The sequence below is a fragment of the Bremia lactucae genome, linkage group LG1, assembly GCF_004359215.1.
Source record: "Bremia lactucae strain SF5 linkage group LG1, whole genome shotgun sequence".
NCBI classification, from domain to species: domain Eukaryota; phylum Oomycota; class Peronosporomycetes; order Peronosporales; family Peronosporaceae; genus Bremia; species Bremia lactucae.
Window position 1 is genome coordinate 11,079,618 of NC_090610.1, and position 18,608 is coordinate 11,098,225.

Genomic DNA, 18,608 nt, shown 5'->3' on the forward strand with positions numbered 1-18,608 from the left:
CTTCTCTACGCGTAACTTGAAACGTCGCCCTATGCAACTTCTTTGTGCATATTTCAACAAATGTCACCCTTAATAAATTAATAATCAACTATTCAATGCGCCTCCTTGCGCGACGATATTGAAATTCTCAGCAACTAATACGATAAAAATACAATGATGTTTTGCCTGCCCAAATATTCAGCAAAAATTGCACTTTCTATGGAGGAAATAAATAGAGAAGAGCAACATTATTATATTTTATTGATTTTGACTTAATAGTCAAATATTTTCAAATTCCGCCAAGGTTACAAGGCACGATTAGGCGGGATAATTCGGCCAAGAGGATCAAATCAATACATGTTTGTAATAATTGCGTCATCTCATTAAACAACTTATACAGTGGTGCGCGCGCTGCTGCAAGACGCCGAGGAGGTCAATTTGCAGACGCTGCAGTCAATTGTGAACGAATCGACGCAGGTATCGTATCTTAAGGACTCTGTGTTGCTGTTATTGGACGTATTGGGCCAATGCGAGACGCCAGAGCCGCGGCATGAGACTCTTGAGGTCGTCCAGCGCCAATTTATAGTGTATTTGGATCATCGTTACGACGCTCAGAGCTATACAGAAATGCTTATGGACCATCAGCACGTCATAAAATGAGGGAATGCTGTACCTAAGTCTTAGTTGATCTCACTGGATAAACTCTGCAGTATAAAGGAAGACGACAATCACATCATGCAATTGCTTGTAGATATGGCGGGTGTATTGTATCTTCAATCGATGAATTCAATAGAACCACTTTTACTAATAGATAAATTTTCATTATTTAAGATTGCCGATACACCCTGTCCATTATGACCACGAAAACTGAAGAGTGCAACAGTTGCTGCAAGCACATCTAACTGGATGGCCAAAGCTGCAACTATATCCTCTCTTGGCAAAAAAAATCGGTCGGATGGTAATAGAATTCCAGCATTAAATCCTCTGCAACTTAAGCATCTAAAGCACACATTGACGAGCTGGAGGCCGACCAAGCCGTAAGAAGTCGAATAAAGCCACAACACGGGGGCATAACATTGTTCATCAAGTTAAAGTTCATTTGTGGAATATACAGAAAAGATGCAGCGAGAGTGGGTACACTTGTGCATTGTACACGCCAAAAAAGTGGTAAGGATAAATTAATGGTGCACGTTGGCTTCTCACATTAAAACAACTCCATCCAACACAGAAATTGACATACAGCTTGGCGAAACGGACTGTGAAATAAATTCCACTACCTTTACACGATAGCGTCGCACAAGTGAGAGCGACAAGCGATGCTTTGACTAAGTCCGGCACCGACAAACGCTATGAGATCGGATATTTTGCCCATTCCAAATTTAAAAGTTGGGTGGAAATCCACCATTTCTGTAACCTAGTCTAATAAAAGCAAGAAAGCATGCGCACCCACCAACGAAATCTAATGCATGAATAAAAGCGTGAGTAATACTCGTACTTGTTCCAGGTCCGAGTGTAGCATGAAAATCATTCCCACTGACATCCTTACAAATGCGCTTGTTCATATCACAGTTACGCGCATCAAGACTGAAGCATAATTTTGATTTGCTCCCCGTATTTTATGCTGCGAATGAGCCTAAATCGTTTTTATCATGGGACCGCCAATGCAACCTTTCAACTTCAGCTTCTGATAGTGCCACGCCAAAGAGTGAGGGGCTCCATAATTTTCCATTTATTCAACAACGAGAGGTTCACTTTTCAGCAGTACTTGGTTTTCTTCACCGTTCGACACGCAAGTGAAGCTGTCGGGTGCAATACTTCCGAAGTATTTGCAAATTTTACAAAAAGGAAGCAATCGAGAACGAGGCCATATAGATGACGTCGAATCGCCTCATATCGGGAAGTATATGACATCTTGCGCAGTATCGTCGTCAGGCTTTTCTTGCTCTCTCGGTCCCAAGGACCAGATTAACGTAAGCTTTTTCTGCCGTTTTTATACTTTCCCAAAATTACCGATCAAACTTCACATCCGGAATATCAATTGTGCAAGTGCTCATATGAACGCTTAGCACATCTCTGTTGCGTGGGCTTATCTTCATAATTTAATGGATCTCTTGCTATTTCCTTCAGTTCACGACCCCATAAATGAGTGGCGCGTCAGTTTTTTTTCTTTATTTTTCGAGAGTGTGAAAAAAGCTTAGCTAATCAATTCATTCTGGCATTACGGAAATTGAAAATTTGAACTACCTAACACAAATTTTGGCATCAGTGGAATTGCCGTCTCGCCAGTCGCAATTAGTAAGAATCATGAACAGGCTGTATAATGGTACAGTGCGTCCTCGATGGAGTCTGATGATGTCGACAATTTACAACATCCGCTTAGCTGCGCCAAGATTATTCGAGGTGAATACGAGGGAAATGGTTTCGCAGCAAAAAAGTACATGATGATGATGTGCCTATCATTTGAAGCCCACACACTCACTGTCGACGTCGCTGATCTTCTAGTGGACATTGTCATCGGACAAAAATGTTTGGCTCATGGTAATTTAGGGTCTGTATCGGCGCGTCAAGGCAACATTTCTCGAGTTCCCTTTATTCTGCTTGTATTGCTAGGTCTGATTCACTGCGGAAAATTCGACGTCCAAGCTTATGTGCTCACGGAATTGCGATGCCAACTAGCATCTTCAACTATTGGGGATAGCGTTAAAAAGCTGTTCGGTCATGGCCATCCTGGATGAAGGGCTGCGATCACTCACGCTTGAAGCTACTGGAGCAGCAGTTGCAGACAGGATGGATGACTAAAAAGCAATCTTAGTGAGCTTTAATTTGTCAGAGAATCTGAACGAGGCTTGCGGTGTTCTCAGTGCTGACCACACTTCGGTATCGGCAAAGCTCGAAGCAGTTCAAATAATCCCGATGTCAGGCGACGCGTCAGCTTGTGATTTTTCGCTTGGCCTGCCACAAGACATGGTAATTAGTGCCATTATCGCCATGGTTAGCAAGCACTACCCACAATGTTTGTGCAAACTCGTCTACAATCTTGTCCACGCATTGATTGTAGACATTATTGTGTATTGCATACTTCACCAAAAAATGGATGGATGGATTTATTGTCGCACACCATCCGTTCTCTGCAATCTGTTGGCTGTGATTTGTGAAGATCTCGTACGACAACATATCAAATCAACTCGATGCTGTTTGGTAATATATCTGCCAAGTCGCCGCAATTATTTCTCAGAGTTCAAAATTGGCAAATAAATGACCGAACAGTTTAAGCTGAACGAGTTTGTTCTACCTCCAGGTCAAGATGCAATCCTTTGTCGCGCTGCCTTTACGCTTTGGCAAATGTTGCTGCCTCATATGAATAAAATCAGCTGGGATAGCCTGGTGGCAAGTATAGTTCAAAATGCTGATTACGGGTTGGATATCACGCCTGAGGAGACATTTTCAACGTGAAATTCACCCGATTGATTGTGTCCAAGCTATCTTTCTGACTTATTTTGATAAAAAGAATTTTGATTTCGTTCGACGTTGGATATACGCGATGGAAAATAACACCATAGATTTTAATTTATACCTCATTCAGCAGCATGCCACTATACAAGCTGAAGTGCTAGGAATGAAGTTATGCAGAAGGAATTTACTGGTGACAACGAGGCAATTGAAGCCACTGATGCTAGCAATCAAAAGACGTTGGGTAAATTGCGAGTTGCAGATCTGAAACGCTGCTCGGAAAAGTTCGCAAGCAGTGTGCACAAATTCCTTGTTCTTTCGAGTCAAAAGGATAGATCATCGCTGTTGAAAGGTGTGGCTTCAGTGAGTTTTGGCGAGGATGGCGATTCCCGACTTGACTCTGGCAGCAAGCTTGGCGATGACAGAAGCCTTTTGAAAATGAATTTAACAGAAAACAGCTTTCGCATGCGTCTTTGCTTCAAAATGGTGACTTAAGACTATCGCACTCGTAAATTAAACTCCGATTGCACTGCATCGTCGCTAACCGATTCAGATAGTACGAGGTCTGGACACATCTACGTCGGTCAATTGGAGGTGGTACGACCGAGGAGCATAGTTGGCTAAGCGATACCGGATCAGATTACAGCGATTTTCTTGCTGACACCCTGGTGCGAGCTGCAATTACTTGGTCGTTACCTAATCCAGAAGAAAGTGAAAGCACATTTAGTGAAGCTTCTGATGATGATGATCTCGACGCTAAGGAAACAAAAGGATGCGATGCCACTAAAGATGACACAACACATCACCAGCTTAAGTAATTTTTAAAGCAAACAGAAGTCGCAGCTGACGTTTCTGCAGCAAGCAGCTTGCCGAGGGTAATGCCTCCCGATCAAGAAAAGCTTTCAACTTCCAATCAGCATTGCTTGCCACCTCTGTGTCATAAGAAGCAGAATCTCTAGCTTCACGACCTGCTGAGTTGCAAGAGATCCCATATTCTATTTTCATGGGTTATCTCCGATTACGACTCGGCAACGCTGGATTACAGTCGAAAGGATACATTTAGAGATTTATCTAAGCCAATGGGGGCGCTGGAACCAAATCGTCTCAAATTTTAAATGGATCGATTTAATGCATTTGAGGATCCAGATATTCCAAAAAGTTTGTAGGTAAACCTCTTTTGAAATATTGATCTGGCGAAGTTACATCAAATTTGGTCTTCTAATTTTATTTTAGGTATGGGTCACATTATTCCAACATCGGTTCTGTGCTTTACTATCTATTCGCTTGGAACACTTAACTTCGTACGCACTGAACAATCAAGGAGGGAAGTTTGATCACGCGGATCGCCTGTTTCATTCTGTCGCAGAGACTTGGAGTAATTGCCTTCACTCCTGAATGGTTTTATATGCCATAGTCTTTGCGAATTGCAACGGACTTAAGCTGGGGACTCGACAAATGAATTAGTTGTAAATCATGTCGTCCTCCCTCCATGGGCTCGTTAACCGGAGGAGTTTGTGCTGAAAAATCTTGTGGTGCGTAATTGTAAATGATTTCGTAATAATTGAATTTGAATTGGTTCATACTTTCAATTTCAGGCACTAGAGAGCGAATACGTTTCAGCTCATGTCGATCAATGCATCGACTTGATCGTTGGTTACAGGCAGCGTGAGACAGCAGCTGTAGAGGCCAATAATGTGTTTTCTATCTCATATATGAAAGCATGGTTAATGTCAATTCCATCTCGGACCGCGTCATCAAGTCTTCAATGCAATCTCAAATTGCTCATTTTGGACAATCTCCATCCCAATTGCTTCGCGAATCTCATGTTCCACGTTGTCTGCTTGACATAGAGACGCAATCGCTTACTTCATTCAACCTCCACTGCACGGTGTCAAGTGTCCCCCATGATGCACCCATCGATCTAATCGAATTAGTTCCACGCTCTTCTCTTCTCGTCTACATGGATAGCAACGGCGTGCTCTCTCTGCAAAGGTATATAAAGTCTTATAATTTCTAACGTCGCCATTGTAAAAAAAAACAAAAGAGCTAGTTGGTAGCTCGAGTTTTGGTGGGGACTATATCGGCCGTTGCAACACCAATCGTTCGTAACCTGAGTAAGCACCAGCCATTCTGGTTTGATGCTAGCCCTGGGTTGTGCAGACGGAACTTTGTTTGTGTGGAATGTGGCACACGAAAACTCGACTTTGTTAGACAATCTCAGACTGTTTAGAAGTGCAAAACTGAATCTCAAACCTGTTGAAGCCAATGATCACGCGGCCGATCAAGTTTTGCTAGGGCACAATGCTCAAATTAATTGCGTGCGGGTATCGGACGAGCGTGGCGTATGCGTTTGTGGATCTGCGTCAAATGAATGCTTGATTCACGATCTGGAAGATGGATCTATTCTGCTTCTTTTGCCATCTCTGGCCATCTTGAGCCAGGAGTTATTTCACTTGCCTTGTCCACTGTGGGTCATGTGATTCTTCAGTCGATGGGCACGGGGGTAGCAATCCTCTATTCATTCCACCTGAATGTCACACTGTTGGCTAAGCTTCCGATAGGCGACCGCCCCATGACGTCATTAAGTATATGTGCAAGGTACTCGAAAGTCGTTGTTAGCAATAGTGCGCACACGGGCTGAATGATCAACGCGTTCTACTAAATCAAGACGCTTTTGGAAACATTGCGGCTCAAGAATTGGCACCAGATGAAAGGCATGTAATATTTGGCGTTTGCAGCAGTAAGGTTGTGTGTTGTCCGATCCTGTTGCCACAAGTACCCGTGGATCGACATCTAGGTCAATAAAAATTCTTACAACTGAATTCTATGGCTTATTCCATTTCTACATCTTGCTGTCCGACCCCGTCAGCATCACAATCAGCACTTTCCTCTCCATCACTATCGAGCTCGGGTGGGTAACTGGCAATCGATGCTTTAATTGCGTCGATAACTTCGATTATGCTTTCGAGCTGGTCGTGCAAGTGAAATTCATCGCCGAGTTCCTTTTTGAGTTTGCTGAGCATTGCAAGACACTTTTCAAAGAATTCGAGCGCGTTGGGCAAATCATCCATGGCTCGGTAGCATGTGCCAACAAGAAACCAAAGCTCGGCATTCTCATCGTCTTCTTGCATCACTCCTTCAAGGATGTCACACGCTTGTTCATATCGCTCCACCTCGATGAGCATTTTGCCTGTGGCTGTTCGAAAATCTAGGGACGGCAAGCTTTCAACGTCGCACATTTCATTAAGACGACGATACGTATCCTCTAGCAAGACATCAGCCTCTTCTTTTCTTTGCTGAACGAGTCGCAAATTAGCAAGCGCTTGCGTGGGTTCGGGCAACCCAATGTCGAAATTCATTGCTTTTTCAAAAAACATCTCACAGCGGCTCTCGGCCTCCTTATGATCGCACAAGTCTGTCATGTAAAGCTCTCCCAACGAGCAGTAGGCATCACAGATTTTTTTTTTTATTGAAATCACCTCAGGATTGTGAGTTTCCGCATGCTGCTGCAGCTCCTGCTCGAGAAATGCGATGCCCTGTGTCGTATATTGCTCAGCCTCCGTGCCCGTGACTAGCTGCGCTAAATAGAAATACTTGGCTGGGTTTTGGGATGGGGAGATCTGAACGCTCTGCCGAAAGGCCGACCGCGCGCGTTCTGGATTGTCTAGCTCTGTACTTAGCTCACCGATTGAGTCCAATAGCGAAGCGTTACCTGGATCCTGCTGCAACGCCTTCTCATAGAATTGGAGGGCCAGCTCTGGTTGACACTGATCCACGAGCGATTCAGCTTTCGTAACTAACTCTGGCGCCGAATACTGCGTGCTGCCCCGTGCCATGTCAATCAGTTCGCTAAATATCACTATCCACCAACAGCTCGGCTCAGATTATGAAAAAAACGAAATTTTTTAAACGATGCACTGTGTACGAAATAACCGATTTAAGTAATTTGGTCTTTTGACATAGATGTCGGATTACTGTTTTGAGTCCAAATTAATACATGTGTTCCTTCAACACGTTGTAGCGTTTCTTGCTATTTATTAACTTATACTATAATATTCATAAGCACGAGATTACGACACCGCTTCAGTACAAGTCCAATTCGCACTGCCTCATTGCGAGTGGTGCCTCACGTCACTTCACGTACACTAGTACGTGCAGAGGAAGACTCTCTAAAATACTTGCTTTAAAGAGGGTTAATTAAAAACTGAGTTAATATAATTAAGTTCTTCTGTTCTATCTATTTAATACAAACTTAATTATAAGCTAATACAAAACATGTAATAAAGTCTTATCTGTCTTTCTCTTTGCGCGCGTCCAGCGCTGACTGGACCACGGAGAAAGTAAAAGTAATGGTCTATATCTACTAATAAATAAGTGTTTGGAATATTACCATGTAAAGTAATACTCTCCAAATCTCTACCTTTTAGATAATATATTAATTAACAACCTTCAAGTGTTCATTTCATGTAGCGATACACCCCGTTACAGTATCTGCGAAAACGTCCCAGAAATTGCATTCGCAGCATGAGAGACAACTCGAGCTTCAAGAGCAGCAAGAGCACATCTGACGACAATGACCTAGAATACGACCCACACAAACCCTTCCAAACTGCCCAGTCAGTACAGCCTGAATATGATATGGGCGATATTGGTGCATCTGGCGCAGGCATCTTTGTTTCGGTGATCACAAGGGAGACATGACACCAGAAGAGCTGGGTCTTACGGCGGTCAATCAGGCCATGACGGCACTCGCCGCAGGTATCGAGGAAGTTAAAGTACAGAGGGCGTCAGAGGAATTTCTCGACGAAGTCCGCAAATTAGTGGATGAGAAGCTTAATGTCTTCAGAATGTCGCTTGTAAGTAATCCAGCTGTCGACATGCCACCAATGCGAATAAACTTGAGACCAAGTGCAACGCCGGTACGCTGTAAAGCGCGCCGATACTCCGCTGTAAACAGAGAATTACTCGCTCGGCATGTCAAGTTGTTGCTGGATGCCGGTCTTTGCTATCGCAACAATGCCAGCGAGTGGTGCTCTCCCCCCATATTTTGCCTAAAGGAGACAGTCACCGAGTGGCTGTTGATGCTCTGGAGCCGAACAAGCGGGTGGTGCCAGCTGTAATGCCGGTGCCCATCTTGGAGGTGGAGTTTGATCGCCTTTGAGGCATGAAGGCTTACTTTTTACTAAAGTTTCTCAAACGTTTAAGTAGCCCGGTGTTGCAGTCAACTGTCAGAATTTTTTTCATATTTAACAGAGGATACTGTTATCACTATAACTCGTATACTTATAAGTGGTACTAGCAGTGTCGCGTGCGTTCAATCAACGGTGCAAGCCATGTTTGAAGATCTTTTTAAGAATGAAGTTCTTATTGGATCGTTGACCTACTCGGTTATGCGGATTCGTCGGAGGAGCTACTAAAGATTCTTCGACGTGTCCTTTCTATTAGCGAGGAGAAGGTTTGAAGCTCAACCAAAGAACTGCAAGTTTTTTTGACCGAGGCGTTATGGTGCGGACGTGTCGTCTCTGGTAAAAAAATAGAGTGTTTAAAGCAGGCGTTTGCACATTTGAGTACATTAGCAGATGTTTGAGTCGCTTTGCCAGGATGGCAAGCGAGAAGAGGCGACCGTTCGTTTAGATTATTGTGCACCGGCTGCCGCTGAGCTGCAATCGGACCTGAAAAAATAAACGAGTTTGCCATCTGGTGCTACGCTTCACCGCGCGCAGATTTCTGAAAGTTTGGCAGGTCGTGCCGAAACTTGGGCACTAGGCCTTAAGTTACGCAACCAGCTGAACGCAATTACGCTGCCGACGATACATCTTCAGCGTGACTTTGCAGATCACATCATGAGCCGCTAAAATGATGCTCAGTGGTACATTTTCAGGAGGTGCTAAACGATGGCGATAATTGAGAAGGAGGCATACGCCATTGCGGAGACGTGCAAGCGCGCAAATTATCTTGTATATCGACCGGACGGGTTTACTCTACACGACCACCGGAATTCGCGCTATATTATTACTCCAACAACAGTGTCATCTGCTGTGCCGGAGTACACAGCTGATAAAAAATTGCATCGCTGATCGCTTTCGTTAATGTCGCTGGACTTCAAATTTCATGATATTGCAGAGATCTTAACGTCTGGGCCGATTTACTATCCGATATGGCTCCTTTTTTAAAACTGTAGCTGCAATTCGTCTGGTTTCGCTCCCATCCTCTCCGCAGTTGGATAAGTCATTTGTTTGGCCACAGTCGAGCAGATTAAGGTTGCACAAACGCTGTCTGTTTCTCCCCAAGAACTCGTCACAGACTCTGGTAGTGTTCTTCGCGGCAGTGACAGGAGAATTTTGCTTCCAGTAGACGCTTTCAAACTCCACTTTTGAGTTTAAATCGTTGGACATTTTGGGGCTGCTGGATACCCCACTGCTGAAGCAACCTTAAGAGCTTTCTCCGCCAAATTCATCTGAACAGATTTGTTTTCTGATGTTAAAAACCTATTGCGCGCTATTTGCATTGTGCTAGTAAATCCGGCGGTCCACCAGGGCTCGGCCAGTGAGGCGTGGTAGCAGTTTCTTGCCTTTCTGCAAGCCTTTTTGAGCTACTTGTGCTCGAAAGGCCTGGATAAATGTAGCGGAGCTATCTCGCTCCTTAAATCAGAGGAAAAATTATATGTAATTTTAATCCGAGAGTCACATAGTTCTATAGAACTAATAGGTTCAACAACTCAGTGCGTTGTACAAGTTAAATTCTAGTTCAAGAGATTCAAGGGTTCGTAGAACCAAGTGGCAACTAGTGGCCGAGAGTATATACCTTAGAGAGTTTTTTTTCTCTCGTAGATCAATGCGCAAGCCTTAGAAAGGCACTTGATGCTGTACTAGCTAACACGAGCGCTTGAGGAAGCTTTCGGCCTAAGTACTAGGTATCATGTAAATATTGAAATTTGTTTAATCTTTCCCAAGATTTCTAATCGGAGTAAGTACGAACGTGTTTCAGCTTTTCGAGAATCACTTACTCTCAGGTAATTTATCATTGGCCCAAATTGGATCTTTAGATAGCCAATAATGAAAAACTAATAAGCTGTTACGCTGTGCCATTTATTCGGGCACAGCATCTGCCTACAGATGTAATTGTTTATTTTTTTGTGTTAAACCTTTAATGTGGCCCATTACATCACCCCCATCTCAAAATAACACTACCTAACCGTGAGTGCTCATTTGTCGAAAGTGTAATAGTCACGACTAAAGACACGATGACGAATTGCATGATCAACAACTCCACAGTATTCCCAAGAACCATTAGCTGGAGTGCGACCATCACGTGACAGACCAAAAACTCATCTTTTGGGCGCTGTACGACTCGTCCGGAGCTCACACCCCGCAGTCGCTTACAACGATGCAAGACTCTTTCGGCGTTTTCGCGGTTTACGCGGAAAGAGTCTTGAGAACGCTGCGTACGACGCCTTGCAAAGTTCCTGATGCGCATTCATCCGGCGTTGGAATGCTCGAGGATGGAAGGAGCTTTCCACAATGGCTTACCAACCGAGAGGATATTCGCGCCGGTAACTCAATCGGCGCTTTACGCAAAAAATGATGCGGGAACGCTTGCAATGAGGACCGAATCTGCTATGGCCACGTGAACGAGGGGTGTCACTCTTTCGGATCGGTGTCAGTCCATCTCGTGACCAATGGCAAAGACACCCCGCTGACTATCCACTCAGCAAACACGAGCAAGCCTGGATCGGGAAGTACGAACGCAGTCTTTACGAAAGGCGGACTGCAGTTATTCGTGGTGCGCCTCGCTGGCGTCCCCACTCTCGGCAGCGAAGTCAATCTCCGCTGAATGCCCAGCGCAGGGCGGCGACACATTCGTCTGTTCATCCTGTTGCGCGATACTCAAAGAGGTCCCGTTCTCGTGGTCGTGGTGATACAGGTTCACCACAACGTTCTCGTTCTCGCCACCGTTTGCATTCTCACCGCCGTGAATCACGACACAATTACTATTCTCGGTGGCTTGGGTCGCCGTAGCATTTTCGTTCACCACGAGAACAAACTCGTCTGCGGTCACCTTGGGGCAGTCGAATCCATGGACTCCTATGCCCGAACAACGTCTAAAACGTTGCGAAGAAGCGAGGAGCGCAGCTACCACGTATTCTGCTCTGGTGGGAACCCAAGCCAGCATAAGCGATACTTGCGCGCGGTTAAAATCGCGCGCGTTTCGTGAGCTGACGGTGCTGCTCGCGGGGAGGGTCGTCGTGACTCAAAATACGATCCAGGATCCAGCGAACCTGACCTTCGAATCCACAAGCGGTGGTGGGCCCTCGCAATGGTAACGCAGGCTCCTGCTCAGGACGATATTGATAAGGCTGTGAACAAGTCTGCCGACGCTCAGCTAGAAGCTGAGAATGCTCTAGAGCGTGCTGCACAGGCGAAGAAGACCGCGAGCGAGATTCGGCAGTCGAACAGGGAACTGCTCGAACGAGTGAGGTTCCTGGAACTCTAGGTTCTTCGTCATCTGCAGACGGGATCGCAGCCGCGTCCAATGTCATTGGCGCGTCAAGAAAGGCAGGAAGGGCACCTGCCTTAAAATGTAATTGTTTATTTTTATTTTGTGTTAGTTGCGGAGCGCCCTACTGATTCAGCAGCGTCGAAGAATTTGCAGGCTCACACACAAACATTGAGTTTGACTGTTCCTGGTGATGATAGTAACCTCACCACCTTACAACACAAAGTGGCAAATAAGTTGCCACTTAAGTCACAAGTCGATTCACGGGCATCGAACAATTTCGTTCGACGCTAATCGTTAGAAGATCGTAGGCTCAATTTGGTTGAGCGCGATAACCCTCTAACGAAGATGACAGTGCGCCGAGGAATAGGGAGTTATCTCGACATGCTATTCGGCGTGAAGAAGAATTTCGTCGGGCTCCGATATCGTTTCTAGAACGTGGTGTCGAGAATACTTTGACCGCAATACACATGACATCGGGCTTATAGCCCAGCATAGTAACGAATCTGCTCGATGAAGAGTAAGAGCAAGCAATTCATAAGTAGGGGCGAGCTCTTAATCGGGCTAATGCCTTTGCGATATCAAAAACTCTTGATGGATATCGATTCACACGAAGAGCGTCTCCGGAAGGTTGTGGGCCAGAATTTGGCGCTGTGGACTCTAGATTATATATATTCAAGCATGTCGGGATACGAAAACGAAGTTTTTGTCTCTTAAAAGACTTGGCTGATGCGGCCGACATTATTTCGAACAAAAGCCTTGCGTTGACTTTGCAAAGCTAATGGCCAAACACAAAATAAGTGCGGCGTGTCGGCCAAAATACGAGGCAAGACCTAGTTAGCACTCCTGAGGCAGAGGATATGTTCATTCCCACCTCTATTGGTGAAAAGTGTCGTCGCTAGTTAACATTGAACATGTCGCTTAAGAACGTCAATCGCGTAAGACCAACCTTTCGACGAGTTCCCTCAAGCTCCCAAAAGTTTTTGGAAGAGAATTACCCAAGCCACTTCTCCAGGTTCTGAGATTGACCCTTGCGACGACGTCGCTTTAAAAGTATCTCCACGTAGAGCTGAAAAGTTTCCTTTCTCGTCGAGCAACGCAGGAAGGGACTAAAACATCATTGGAATCACCTGCTTTTTTGCAGTAGGAGGTACAACTTCTTCGTGAGAATACTGCTCGAACTGAAAGCATTTTCGACGCGTCCAAATCGTCTATTGACGTTAGACCGTCAACAACAACCTCGTTAAAAGGGACAGTCCGACATTGTAACGGGGGAACCTTTTGTACTTACTGATAACAGTACTAGTCAACCTACACTGATTACAGTGAAGGTGGGGTGCCTCGACAACTTCACGAACACGACGTGCTGAGGAAGGTTCTAAGAAGCTAAGAAGTCTCAGCTGCTAAGGATAATTGTTAGGTTTTAGAGAATGGAAAGAAAAATTGAATTAGTATATTAATATATTAAGTTTTTCTATAACGATATTCTATTTACTGGCTTTATTATATTAATAACTATCTATGTAATGTGCCTCCTTGTGCGACGCCTAATCGTGCCTTGTAATGATTGGCGGAATTGATTAAACCTTCAATCAACCAATCAATAGAACTAATGCCTTAATGACCAAATTTGGAAATATTGGGCCTATTAAGTCAAAATCAATTGAATATCCTAATTTTGTACTTCTTTATTTGTTTCCTTACATAGCAAATAATATTTTTTTTATTTCTCTTATAAATATTAATATTTATGTAACGGGACACCCCGTTGCATCACCCTCACCCCCCTTCAATAACATGACTGATCTAGAGTGACAGAGAGTACTATTATTTCTCACTGTAAATTAGCACTTGTGATTATTTTTAAGTCCAACTTTTACTTGCTAAGGTTTCGAAACCCGTGTGCATACCTGTAAAGCAGCTTCTAGTAATGCAAAATGCTAATGCGTCTACTGTGGAGGATGCGTCACCTCCTACTCCAATTGGAGGTGACTAGTCCAAGTCACCTGCTACTCCCATTGTAGGTGACTGGCACGAGTCGGCGTCATCGCCCGACTTAGATGTCCTTTCGTAAACAACGGAGGACGTGATCCAAATCTCGATGTCGACTCGGGTTCGGCGGATGAGGCGAACCCAATATTTCCTTCACCTTCACATCCATTGCTGGAAAGAAGTTAAGCGCTTCCTAGTTGAACGCTTCTTGAACCACCTAAGGGTGAACGGGGTTCGAACGAGTCACCTCGTTCCCAGCTAATTATGTACGTTGCGGGTCTGTCCAGCAGTACGACGAGAACCATCCTCTTCCAAAGACGGTCCATCAGAACACAAGCGCTTTCCGCGCTCGTAAAAGAATTGAAGTTTGTCGTATTCGTCGTGCATCCCACAAGAGATGGGCGTCCTCCAATGAGGGCCTATACGGGAGTATGCATCCTTAGAGGCATGATCCGCACCCTTATACCAGCATGGGCATGAGTCCCCCCACGAGAGGCAAGGTTACCCTGTCCCTCTAGACAAACGGTGCAGCTGGTATCGTGCACCGACTACTCTGTCTTTTGAACTGGTCACGAAAAGTATCCAGTTTGATAAGCCAGACCTTGCGGCATACGTCTTGCACATTCGGTACGAATGCTTCCCAAGCTTGAATCAAAGGAGTGACATCCTTTCCTACTTAAATATGTACCATCGATGCCGGAAAAAAGCATCGATGAAGAATTTGCTTAAAAATATCCTGTTCACGCATAAGAATCCATCCATCAGATGGATTCTATCAGATTCTTATGCGTTTCGTCCTCTCTATAATTGTGAAGCCTGGATGAGTCTAATAACGGACTTTGGTAGCGATCGTCGGTCATACCAGACCAACAATATAAGTTGATCTTAGAGAACAACCAGGGTTTCTTTTAGGGAGCGAATTGCGAAGCGTTGTAGTCCCTCTCCCATTGATTCATGCTAACGTAATTCTACCGTTAGTTTCGGAGTGATCCTTAAAATCACTTCGTCCCTGGTGCTTATCGAAGTGACCATTTTGATCACTGCGTTCCTGGGGATGCATTCTGATATCACCAGAACCATCATTGTCAAAGGGTCACCACAAGATGACTTTCCACGAAAGTGATCCGACGAAACAAACAATTTTGTCATCACCTCTCTGAATGTCACGTTTATGACCCGTAAGTTTAACGGACGTTAGCCCGAGTGAACCGGAGGCCTTCACAGTAGCCACAGAGTCGGGCAATGACGCCGACTCGTGCCAGTCACCTACAATGGGAGTAGCAGGAAACTTGGACCAGTGACCTCCAATTCGAGTAGGAGGTGACGCATCCTCCACAGTAGAAACATAAGCATCTAATAAATTATTCGCATTACTAGAAGCTGCACTGTACCGTGAAGCTGTCAGCTTGCGGCTTTTATATTTGCCACTTTGTTTTGCAAGGTGATGAGGTTGCTATCATCACCAGGGGCAGTCAAACTTAATGGTTGTAAGTGAGCTTGCAAATTCTTTCGACGTTGCTGTCTCCGCGCTATTAAGCGGGAGGTCGATAATTTTGCTCAGTGTTTCTAGGCACTGAGCGTGGAGCACTCACTCATAGGCGTAATGGCCCATTTTTGGCAACGATTGCATCTTTCAATTGTTTGTGACTTGGAAAGCGAGGTTTCTTTCGCTCCGCATACGAAAGGTCCATATGTCCCGGAACTCCGACCTATTGTCGTCTCGGTGGACGATAAGAACCAGAGTGGACGAAAGCTTGTTTCATGCTAAACTCGTTTTGTTCCGCTATTGAGATAGCTTGGCCGAGCGTCTCTACTTCTGAATGGAACAGCTAGGTCTTGACGAGACCATCCGCATGACTTTTGATGAACACAGTACCCTGTGTTTGTTCATCAATAGGTTTACTCACGACTCAACTTACAAGGTATCGTGTGCTGGGCATAAGCGTGAAGATAGTTCTTGCCCTATTTCAAATCAAGGAGCCCTGCTCGAGCATTAAATTTGGCACTTGGCGGCTCAAACGTTTGTAAAAGACATCATACATATGGTTCGTGAAGCTTGAGTCCCGAGATTTGACATGTCTGGTCAAGTTGGACATGCCAAACTTTACATTTGTCGCATCGTCATTGATGTGGCAAGCTTCAATGGCATCGTCTAATTCAACGAAATATCTTAGAAAGGAGTCGCCTTCGACTGATTTAAACTTAGAAATCTATATCTTCAAGCTTTCGGGTCGACGCGAAAGCATCGGCTCGATAGCAGTATGTGATTGCTACTGTCTTCACAGCTCTAACTGTTTGGCGCAACGCCTCTGCGAGTTGAAAGCCTTCCTGATTAGTAAGGTTAACTTTTCTTGGGCCACGTCGAGTTCATGCTGTATGGACTTGGCTATGGTCGCATTTTATTCACCTTTGTTCAGAGGGAACAGCATGGCGCCAACGGCTCACCCGGCTTTGACCGAACTCATGCGTTCGATCGCTCACCATTTAAGGTCAATCAAATAAGCGAACCTTTCACGCACTGCGTGATAGCCTTCTTGAGGAACTTAAAAGCTTCCTCCTTCTTCACTCAACATGTCCTTGTTGGGTGGAACGTGCGTGGGCCGTTTAACGGACTACGAAGTCCAAGGTGCAAAGAGGCACGTTTTGCTAGTACTGATACCAGTACTAGTCAACCTACACTGATTACAGTGAGGGTGGGTGCCTCGACTACTTCACGTACACGACGTGCAGAGGAAGGTTCTAAGTAGCCAAGAGGTCTTTGCTACCAAAGGTTAATTCTAGGCATTAAAATAGAAAAAAACTGTATTAGTTTAATAAAAACTTCGCAACGGTCTGTTATCTTCAACTGACTCTATTATATTGATAGCTAAGTACGTATGGCGCCAACTTGCGCACCACACAATCGTGTCTTATGACGATTGGCGGGATTGATTTAAAATTAAATCAACCAATCAATATAATTAATGTCTTATTGCGTCAATATTACCATATTTTTTTTTAAATTGGAACTATTAAGTCAAATTTAAAAAAGATAAAAATTTAGTGCTTCTTTAATTTTTTCCATCATAGGAAATAATGATAATTATTCCTCTTACAGGAAATAATATTGATAGAACGGAATTCTTCATTAAAGCGGTGAAACCGCTGAAGAATTAAGTCCGTTGTATGCTACATAGGCAAATGGCGAATTATAACAGCGCGAGAGATATTACGCACCTTTTTAATGCAAACCTCATGCATTGCTCCGAATGCAATTAATCGCAAATTTAGTGATAAGCATAAAGTCCTAAGGTCTGTGCGACCGGAGAGGTTCAGCACAAGTTATTGGTGTAATGACGTCGTACAGCTTTGTTACGACGGGGTACCTTGCGCTAGTACTGCTTTAAGAACTACTGATAGTAGTGAAGGTGCGGTGTCTCCGAATACTTCACGTACACGACGAGCAGAGAAAGGTTTTAAAGTTGCAAAGAGTTTTTAGCAAATGAAGTTCATTACTGAGAATGTTTTGTACAGTGAGAAGTAGCTAACTAATAGAATTAAGTCCTATGTATTGCAATATTCTTAACTGAATGAATATAATAACCTAAGAATGTATTATGACCACCCATTCGCGCGTCTAACAGCAATCGGCGGGGTTGATCTCAAGACTTGAATTAATTAATAAAATAATTGACGCGTAGCTGCTACAATATTACCGTGTATAGTAATATTAAAAAGTTAAGTATATTGTTGAAAGACAACAATTCTATGTTCCTTCATTATTCCTTTCTACAAAAAACAATATTTATGTAATGAGACACCCCGTTACAGCTGTGCCCGTTAATAAAGCAGACAATAGACTTGACGTTGTTATTGGTGGATATACCACCATAACAAATACTTGCACATAAGAGGTTGAGGTATAGCTTGGGATTTACGTAAAACGCAGCCTTATGAAATTTACGATCAATTAGAATTTGAAATACTGTTGGTACTAATGTATAAAATTTTAAAAAAAATGTACTAATTAACATTAATAAAGAATATTGGCAAACATAACTCGTTTGCAATCGAAATATTTTTTAATCTTCTAACAAAATTAAACTTTAAAAATATATTTGAAACTACAAAACTACAAAAATCTGTTTAAATATTGGTTTTAAAAATGCAAGTATCGAAAAAATAATTAACTAATATTATATTTCATAACTCCAATACCATTGGCTACCAATTAATTTAAATGTAATAATGGGGTCAATTATTTTATCCATTGAATATAATAAAGCAAAAGAGGGTACTACTACAATTAGAAGAATTAAAGCGTTCTACTTTAAGCTCATCCAGCTCTAATGCTAGACACCCAGCTAACACACTATATAATAAATATATAACAACGTGCACTTTATATCTACACGATGCTTATGATTCCGTAACTGACATCGCCTGTTTAAATTCCTATACTATTTTTCCTAATTACAATTTATACTAAGTCGTCAACTTTGGCTCGGGTTACAACAGCCATTAACTTTTTTACCTCAGTCATACTCTTCACCTAGCTTACGTACACTATAATGTCATGTTATTATGCTGTACTACGCTTGTGCGTCACTATACCAGATAAGATATTACTTACTACCTACTTTTAGTGTAACGGGGCACTGCGACTTGTACTGTTTCAGTACAAGTCCACTTCACACTGCTTCAGATGTGAG

At 43.6% G+C, this 18,608-nt stretch overlaps 11 protein-coding genes across 11 annotated transcripts; 8 read left to right on the forward strand and 3 right to left on the reverse strand.

The window, feature by feature from the left end:
• Window positions 1-1,258: 1,258 nt before the first annotated feature.
• Window positions 1,259-1,519, reverse strand: CCR75_004993 (uncharacterized protein; the record flags this gene model as incomplete). The annotated part of the gene is made up of 2 exons (XM_067963078.1): window positions 1,259-1,393; window positions 1,475-1,519. The coding sequence occupies 2 exons, from the start codon at window positions 1,517-1,519 to the stop codon at window positions 1,259-1,261; spliced, it is 180 nt and encodes a 59-aa protein (XP_067820390.1).
• An 8-nt stretch (window positions 1,520-1,527) lies between these two features.
• CCR75_004992 (uncharacterized protein) lies at window positions 1,528-2,045 on the forward strand (the record flags this gene model as incomplete). The annotated part of the gene is made up of 2 exons (XM_067963077.1): window positions 1,528-1,684; window positions 1,726-2,045. The coding sequence occupies 2 exons, from the start codon at window positions 1,528-1,530 to the stop codon at window positions 2,043-2,045; spliced, it is 477 nt and encodes a 158-aa protein (XP_067820391.1).
• Window positions 2,046-2,318: 273 nt separating this feature from the next.
• CCR75_004990 (uncharacterized protein) lies at window positions 2,319-3,234 on the forward strand (the record flags this gene model as incomplete). The annotated part of the gene is made up of 2 exons (XM_067963075.1): window positions 2,319-2,694; window positions 2,810-3,234. 2 exons carry the CDS (start codon window positions 2,319-2,321, stop codon window positions 3,232-3,234), a joined length of 801 nt encoding a protein of 266 aa, XP_067820389.1.
• On the reverse strand, window positions 2,908-3,153 carry CCR75_004991 (uncharacterized protein; the record flags this gene model as incomplete). The annotated part of the gene is made up of 1 exon (XM_067963076.1): window positions 2,908-3,153. One exon carries the CDS (start codon window positions 3,151-3,153, stop codon window positions 2,908-2,910), a length of 246 nt encoding a protein of 81 aa, XP_067820144.1.
• Window positions 3,235-3,432, forward strand: CCR75_004989 (uncharacterized protein; the record flags this gene model as incomplete). The annotated part of the gene is made up of 1 exon (XM_067963074.1): window positions 3,235-3,432. The coding sequence occupies one exon, from the start codon at window positions 3,235-3,237 to the stop codon at window positions 3,430-3,432; it is 198 nt and encodes a 65-aa protein (XP_067820160.1).
• A 171-nt stretch (window positions 3,433-3,603) lies between these two features.
• CCR75_004988 (uncharacterized protein) lies at window positions 3,604-3,924 on the forward strand (the record flags this gene model as incomplete). The annotated part of the gene is made up of 1 exon (XM_067963073.1): window positions 3,604-3,924. One exon carries the CDS (start codon window positions 3,604-3,606, stop codon window positions 3,922-3,924), a length of 321 nt encoding a protein of 106 aa, XP_067820159.1.
• A 1,225-nt stretch (window positions 3,925-5,149) lies between these two features.
• On the forward strand, window positions 5,150-5,909 carry CCR75_004987 (uncharacterized protein; the record flags this gene model as incomplete). The annotated part of the gene is made up of 2 exons (XM_067963072.1): window positions 5,150-5,421; window positions 5,549-5,909. The coding sequence occupies 2 exons, from the start codon at window positions 5,150-5,152 to the stop codon at window positions 5,907-5,909; spliced, it is 633 nt and encodes a 210-aa protein (XP_067820370.1).
• An 11-nt stretch (window positions 5,910-5,920) lies between these two features.
• CCR75_004986 (uncharacterized protein) lies at window positions 5,921-6,234 on the forward strand (the record flags this gene model as incomplete). Its single annotated transcript, XM_067963071.1, is given in 2 exon segments — window positions 5,921-6,043; window positions 6,055-6,234. The coding sequence occupies 2 exon segments, from the start codon at window positions 5,921-5,923 to the stop codon at window positions 6,232-6,234; spliced, it is 303 nt and encodes a 100-aa protein (XP_067820369.1).
• Window positions 6,235-6,260: 26 nt separating this feature from the next.
• Window positions 6,261-7,265, reverse strand: CCR75_004985 (uncharacterized protein; the record flags this gene model as incomplete). The annotated part of the gene is made up of 1 exon (XM_067963070.1): window positions 6,261-7,265. The coding sequence occupies one exon, from the start codon at window positions 7,263-7,265 to the stop codon at window positions 6,261-6,263; it is 1,005 nt and encodes a 334-aa protein (XP_067820372.1).
• Window positions 7,266-8,593: 1,328 nt separating this feature from the next.
• Window positions 8,594-8,846, forward strand: CCR75_004984 (uncharacterized protein; the record flags this gene model as incomplete). The annotated part of the gene is made up of 2 exons (XM_067963069.1): window positions 8,594-8,656; window positions 8,685-8,846. The coding sequence occupies 2 exons, from the start codon at window positions 8,594-8,596 to the stop codon at window positions 8,844-8,846; spliced, it is 225 nt and encodes a 74-aa protein (XP_067820371.1).
• Window positions 8,847-9,323: 477 nt separating this feature from the next.
• CCR75_004983 (uncharacterized protein) lies at window positions 9,324-9,506 on the forward strand (the record flags this gene model as incomplete). Its single annotated transcript, XM_067963068.1, has 1 exon — window positions 9,324-9,506. The coding sequence occupies one exon, from the start codon at window positions 9,324-9,326 to the stop codon at window positions 9,504-9,506; it is 183 nt and encodes a 60-aa protein (XP_067820367.1).
• Between the last annotated feature and the right edge of the window lie 9,102 nt (window positions 9,507-18,608).